This window comes from Lactuca serriola, chromosome 8, assembly GCF_051521515.1.
Source record: "Lactuca serriola cultivar US96UC23 chromosome 8, Lser_US96UC23_V15, whole genome shotgun sequence".
Taxonomy (NCBI): domain Eukaryota; kingdom Viridiplantae; phylum Streptophyta; class Magnoliopsida; order Asterales; family Asteraceae; genus Lactuca; species Lactuca serriola.
In genome coordinates, this window is record NC_136415.1 from 195,642,288 (window position 1) to 195,649,537 (window position 7,250).

Below are 7,250 nucleotides of genomic sequence, written 5' to 3' on the forward strand. Positions count from 1 at the left end.
CTCTTTATAACAAGTATGGAGTAAGATGAAAGCTAACAAGCAACACACAAGTGAGGCTTGTGTGTACTCTTGGTTTTGACTAGAAAGTCAAAACTAGATTGTTATTATTTTCTTACTTCCTAACTAGTTAGTTACAAGACCAACTAGATGGTTCTCAAAGTGACCATTTAATTGCACATGAATCATATATTCATGTCATATGAATATAACTAGTTTTTGTTCTTTTTTATTATTATTTCCTAGAAACATTAATTCTCAATTAATTGTTAAAATATTATTTTTATAAAATAATAATTTTTCCAATTAAATACAAGTGTTTATTATATTTATTAGTAGTCAAATTACTTTAATAAATAATCAATTAGTAGTAACTTTCAATAAGGTGGAACCCTACATGTCATCAGTCATTAGCAAATACTATCATTTTATAATGACATTTTGGCATAAAGATCTTTCGTAAACCACTATTAAAGCTTCATAAACTATGTTTTTGATCATATAGATGACTAGATGTACTTAAATAGTTTATTTAACGTTATAAACTTATAATTCTACACTAAGCTTAAACTAATCTTGAGCTTCATCATAAAATTTGTTTTTTATGTCAATCCTCAAATTCTAAGGGGGTGTTTGGGATAACTTTTTAAATTAAAAAGTCATTTTTAGAAAAAGACTTTTTGATTCATGTATTTTTCCAAAAAAAGTTTTTAAAATGTGTTTGTATAAACTTTTAAGAGGGCAAAAGGAAAAAAGTTAAAAGTTGCTAAAAGTTACGTGACTTCTTAACCCCCTAATTTTTATTCTTCTCAAAAAACTAATTTAAAAGATCTTTTGAAATTACCAAACAACTTTTTAAACTTTTGACTTTTTGAAAAAGCCAAAAGTCTCGAAAATCATTTAAAAAGGAAAGTCAAACACCCTCTACAAGCTAAAATGACAAATAATTGGATAAATTAACAACCTTATAAACTTTAAAACATGAATTTGATATTGATACTTGAGTTGCTTGACTATTGTTCCTCCAAATTAATTCATATTCTTCCAGTTGAGATCTCTATAATCACTCTATAAAAGCATTCAAAATGAAGGGAAGATTTTGATTTAGAACTTTAAGATCTAAACTTTTTGAATTGGAAAAACTAGTCCGTCAACTTCTTATTTTACACTGATATAAAATGTCATCTAATTAGCATTTCCAACTTAACAAGTTTAATATGAAACCTTGTAATGTTAATATATTGCAATTTTAGGTAAAAACATAATTTACAAAGTTAAGTGAAAGTCATACATAAATTTCCGTAGTTGATATGATTCACATCTCTAGATTCTAGTTTTCTATTTATAAACGAACATAAACTATGTATGATTGGGATTCAGGAATCAAAAGTAGGCGAGTCTTCCCCAACTCTAAATGTCGTTGACTGTTGGGGGGACTATGAATATGGATTTGAGCAAGTATTTACCACTGGACGATCTGGAGGTCTTGTCTCTATATGGGATCGCAAACGGTTTTCGGTGATTGAGACCATCAAATCCAGATACTTTATCGCAGTTTTGGGGAATTTTGTTGGAATTAATGGGTTAACAGGTTTTGTAAATGTTTATGGACCAAAATCAGAGATAGATAAATCAAATGTCTGGGCTGAATTGTTAACATTGAAAAGCTCTAAATTAGCCACTTGGATCTTTATGGGTGATTTTAATGTGGTGCGAAGGCCGGAGGAGAGAATAAACTCGATTTTTTGTACACGCAGTGCTAATGACTTCAATCACTTCATCCGTTTGAGCGAACTCAATGATCTGAAGATGGTTGGCCAAAGATTCACTTATTTTCAAACTCGGGGTGCTAAACTTAGTAAGTTAGATCGATTCTTGGTGTGCAATACTTTTTTATCAATATTTCCATTTGCCTCTTGCTTTGCACTGGAGAGAGATCTCTCTGATCACTCACCAATTATCCTGAGAGCTCGTGGTGATAACTTCGGCCCTCCCCCTTTCAAACTATTTAATTCATGGATGATGGAAGACGGGTTTGATGAGAACATTAGGAATGCATGCTCGGAATTTGGTGGTTATGGTAACCCTGATATGATGTTTCTAAATAAATTAAAGCAACTAAAGATTGCTATCAAGAGATGGAAATCAAAAACAGTAAGGGAGAAAAATAAGAAGATTGATGATTTGAAAAAAAGAATGGTGGAAATTGAAATGGCGGCGGAATCTAGAACCTTATCAGCAACAGAAATAGAAGAAAGATTAATTAGGGGTATTAAGATTGCAGAAGATGCCAAAATCATCGCGTTGGACCTAAAGCAAAGGGCTAGGTTAAAATGGGAAGTGGAAGGCGATGAAAATTCGAGTTTTTTTCATAGGTATGTTAACAATAGAAACAAAAAAACCATATTCACGGGATTATGGCGAATGGTAAGTGGACTACTGACCCGATGGAAATTAAGAATGAGACTGCCAAGTTTTTTGAAAAGAAATTTCATGAAGTTTGGACTAATAGACCACTATTTCTCAATCCTGGATTTCCTAAACTCTCCGAATGTGATGTGAAATTTCTTGATGGAGAGTTTACCACTGATGAAATAAGGAATGCAATTTGGTCGTGTGGTGGGGACAAATCGCCTGGGCCAGATGGTTTCACGTTCAAGTTTTTCAAAAAATATTGGGAGCTGCTAAAAGATGATATATTGGGGTTTGTAAAACATTTTGAAGCAGGTGGTAAAATCTCGGAAGGTTGCAATTCATCGTTTATCTCTCTTGCCGCAAAAACAAAAGATCCAATCTACTTCAATGAATTTAGACCTATTAGTCTGATTGGATCTTTGTATAAAATTATTGCAAAACTATTAGCCTGCAGACTTAAACGAGTCATCGGTAGTGTTGTAGGGGAAGAACAATCGGCTTATGTTGAGGGGAGGAACATACTTGAGGGCCCGTTGATTGTAAATGAATTATGTTCTTGGGCAAAAGCAAAATGTAGGAGGATGCTCTTGTTTAAGGCATATTTTAATAAAGCCTTTGATTCTGTTAATTGGGCATACCTAGACTCAATTATGGAACAAATGAAATTTGGAACTAAATGGAGAAATTGGATTAAGGGATGTTTGGAATCAGGGAAAGCTTCAGTAATAATCAATGGGAGCCCAACAACTGAATTCTATATGACAAAAGGGGTTAGACAAGGAGACCCGCTCTCTCCCTTCCTCTTTATTATTGCAATGGAAGGGTTAAATATGGCAATGAAGACGGCAGTTGAAAAAGGAGTTTATGAAGGGATAAATTCCCAAATTCTAACATTTGTTTGTCCCATCTATTTTATGCAGATGACGCACTGTTCATTGGTGAATGGTCGAGGCGTAATATCTCTAATTTGGCTCGAATATTGAGGTGCTTCCATATTATGTCCGGGCTGAAGGTGAACTTTAATAAATCAAAGGTGTTTGGGGTCGGAGCTCCATCTCTTGAAGTTTCGAACTGGTCAGCCCCTCTTGGATGTGAACCATCTTCTTTCCCGTTCACTTATCTTGGTATCCCGGTGGGAGAAAATATGAATTTGAAAAAATCATGGAGGCCGATAATTGAAAAGTTCAATTCCAAACTTTCTTCGTGGAAAGCGAAATCGCTTAGCTTTGATGGGAGAGTAACCCTGGCAAAGGCGGTCCTCGGTAATTTGCCAACTTTTTTTATGTCTATCTTTAAGGTCCCGATGGGTGTAATTGATACTCTTGAAAAAATAAGGAGAAAATTTATCTGGAGTAAGGAATACAACAAAAAAAGCATATGTTGGATTGGTTGGGAGAAGATTACCGCTCCTCAAAAAGTGGGTGGTATCGGGTTAGGCTCGATACAATCACTGAACATCTCCTTATTAGCAAAATGGTTGTGGCGACTGCAATCAGATAGTAGTGAATTGTGGGCTAAAGTCATTTGTTGTGTCCACAATTTAGAAGGAAGAAATTGGTCTTGTTTTGCCAGTAGTACTAGTAAAGGAGTGTGGAATAACATAACAAAAATCAGGTCTATGATGGCGAAAGTCAACATCGATCCTAAGGAGATTGTATCATGGAACTCGGATAGGAGATGTTGGGTATCTGAATTTGTGATTGATAACACATTCTCTGTGAAATTGTTCAGAGAACGGCTTGAACTTGCGGGCCATATCGTGTGTGATGGTCCCTTTAACTGGAACAAAATGATCCCATTCAAGATTCTCTGTTTCACATGGAGAGCGAAACAAGGCAGAATCCCTTCAGCAATTGAACTTCAATCTAGGGGAATTACTATCCCTTCTACTGTATGTGGTGCATGTAAGCAAGAGGAGGAGACTAGTGATCATATGTTGATCACATGTCAATCGGCGAGGACTGTAATGAATGAAATCCTTAACTGGTGTGAAATCAGGTGTGATAACTTTAATTCGGTAAGGTACATGCTACTATTTCTATCGAGATGGAGCAAATGCAAAAAAAAGGAGAAACCTGCTTAACGTAATTCTATGTGGAGTTTTGTGGTGCATATGGATCGAGAGGAACAATGGGGTATTCAATAATATTCCTATTGATCCGGTGAACATAGTAGAAAGGGTAAAATCGTTATCTTTCATTTGGTGCAAACACAGGGGGCCATACAAAAATATTGATTGGAGAATTTGGAACCTTTGTCCATTTCTTTTTTTTGTAATTTCTTTGTTTCTTTTTTGTATTTTCCTATACGCATCATCTTGATGTGGGTTTAATTTTAATATATTTGCCGTTTCCAGAAAAAAAAACCCAATATTACTTTCTAGTTAACATTTATAGTCTCATATAAGATGGTTCATATCTAAATGGTTAAAATTCTTACAAGTTATGTCAAAATTCTAGTTTAACGAATTTATTTAAGTGTGTCGTTCCATAACTCTCAATCTTAAAGCTTTTGACCAACCTATCACCTAATTAATTAATTAAATCAAATTTAGTTATTTTGAATTAAATAACTTTAAAATTTTAGATTATTTGTTTTTATTTTATTTTATTTAAGAATAAAGTTTATTCTATATATAATTTCACTTTACTGGTAATTTTTTTTTCTCTAAGTTGTGGGTGTTATAATTTTGTAAAAATTGATGCCTATATATTTCCAAAACCTTTGGCAACAAATTTGATTTTTAGCTAGTAATAATATAACTTTTGTCATTAGTTGACTTGTAAAACAAATTATAATCAACAACAATAGTGTGACAACCCGATATTTCGAATCTATGTAATGACTTGAAAGGGCAAGTATTGTAACCTCTTTTGATGTAATGAAATTAACTTCGAAAATAAAATGTTCAAAAGTCTCTATTTGGTTACCTACTATGTTAGATATCATTAAACTGTGGTCGTACATAAAAAGAACGTCCAAATCTGGCTTCGTATAAGGAAGTTATGATTTTTCCAAGTTCGGCATAACGATAGACAGCTAAAAACTCGAAGCAGAGATCGAGCGACTTTTGGCCGGAATAACCTAAATGAGAATCGAAGGTCTTGACAATGGTTTTCCAACGGTAAAAAGTCTGGCAAAAACAGACGTCAGATAATAAAGTTATGGATTTCTAACGAACTTTTCTTACCCCGACCTTTTAAAAATAAATAATAAAAATAATTTCAAAATTTGCCGACGGAGTCTAAAAGAAAGTTGTAGAGCGTAGTCTCACCTACGCGTGGATATAAAGAACGTCGAAAACGGAGTTCGTATGAAGAAGATATGAATTTTTGAAGTTTACTAAATAATAAAAATATAAATTTAAATCAAATTTCGGTATTATCCGAAGGAGGAGTCACCGGACCAGTCCGAGTTACGCCCAGCGTACCCTCGTTCGCCCAACGTACTCGAGGACTAGGCCTCGGATCGTCCACGTCACCCCCTATGCGAGGCTAGGCCCCTGTCCTATCCGAACTCCGAGACAGTCGAGGATGCGGTCACGCATGACGCACGCGTACGCCCAACGTACCGAGGCAGTTCCCACCCCTATAAAAGGGATGCGAGGGTTCCGGGGAAATTGCTCAATTTCTCTCATCTTTCTTGCGTTTTTGCCTCGTTTTCCGTGCAATAAATATCCCGAAGCCCCAGTTTCCATACCCAAGTCCCGAAGGAAGTTTACGTTCCCGAGATTCTCGAGAATCCCGAGAAAATCCACTTTCTCTAGTCAAAGTTCTGCTCGGTTTTCGTCTCACCTTCTTCGATCTATCAAGTGAGTTCATACCCCTACAATCTACACTTTTAAATGTTTTATAAATGCTTTTATACGCTTTTAGGGGGGGGGGGAATACAAGTAAACACACGGTTATTATCGTGTGTTACATAAAGTTTCATTATACACTTTTTATCAAGTGAATCATATGTGATTTATAACTACTATATGGAAACTTTCGTATGCAAAATATATCACGATAACATCTTGTCTTTTGAAATGAAATATGTTGTTATATATATATATATATATATATATATATATATATATATATATATATATATGTATGTATGTAACACTTTGTTTATATTCTATGTATATGTGTCAAACTTTGACACTACAAGAAGTATTTAGACAAGTTGGACACTACGATTAAGCCTCGATGTATGTAATCGGATTTGGGACGAATATAGGCTGACCAACTATATTCATCCGAGATCGGACTAATATATGTCGAGGAATGGTCGTAGTAAGCAACAAGTCGAAACTTACCAAAACATCACAAATGATCAAACGCACGAATTTAAATACTATAGGAGTGTTTGGTACATAAAATAGTTTAACTTACATGTTTGGTCTTACATGTTCCAAATTTTGTTCAATTCTTATAACCCTATTCTCGTATAGTCAAATGGATGGATTTCATCCATTCGGAGACCCCTACTATCCCAACCAAGGCAACGGGGGATGGATCGAAGAGGATCCCGAGGAAGACGAAGAACCCATAGAATTGGATGAAGGGGAAGACTCCAGTACTGACCCAGAGCCGGAAATAATCAACCCACACCCCACACAACCTCCCGTCTTCGTGAGAAACTTTCAAGGACCAACTCCCGTGTGGGGGAGCCATCTTCATCATTGGAGCCAACAACAAGGTCTACGCCCTCCCTACGAAAAGGGGATACACGTGGACCCCTAAAAAATTAAGGCCATTGAGAATTGGTCGGCACCGAAGACACCTACAGAGATTCGTCGATTTCTAGGTCTCGCCGGCTACTATCGCAGATTCATAAAGAACTTCTCTAGC

At 35.4% G+C, this 7,250-nt stretch overlaps 1 protein-coding gene across 1 annotated transcript; it reads left to right on the plus strand.

The window, feature by feature from the left end:
* Window positions 1–3,409: 3,409 nt before the first annotated feature.
* On the plus strand, window positions 3,410–4,495 carry LOC145067734 (uncharacterized). The gene has a single exon (XM_079014802.1). It carries the CDS (start codon window positions 3,410–3,412, stop codon window positions 4,493–4,495), a length of 1,086 nt encoding a protein of 361 aa, XP_078870928.1.
* Window positions 4,496–7,250: the final 2,755 nt, after the last annotated feature.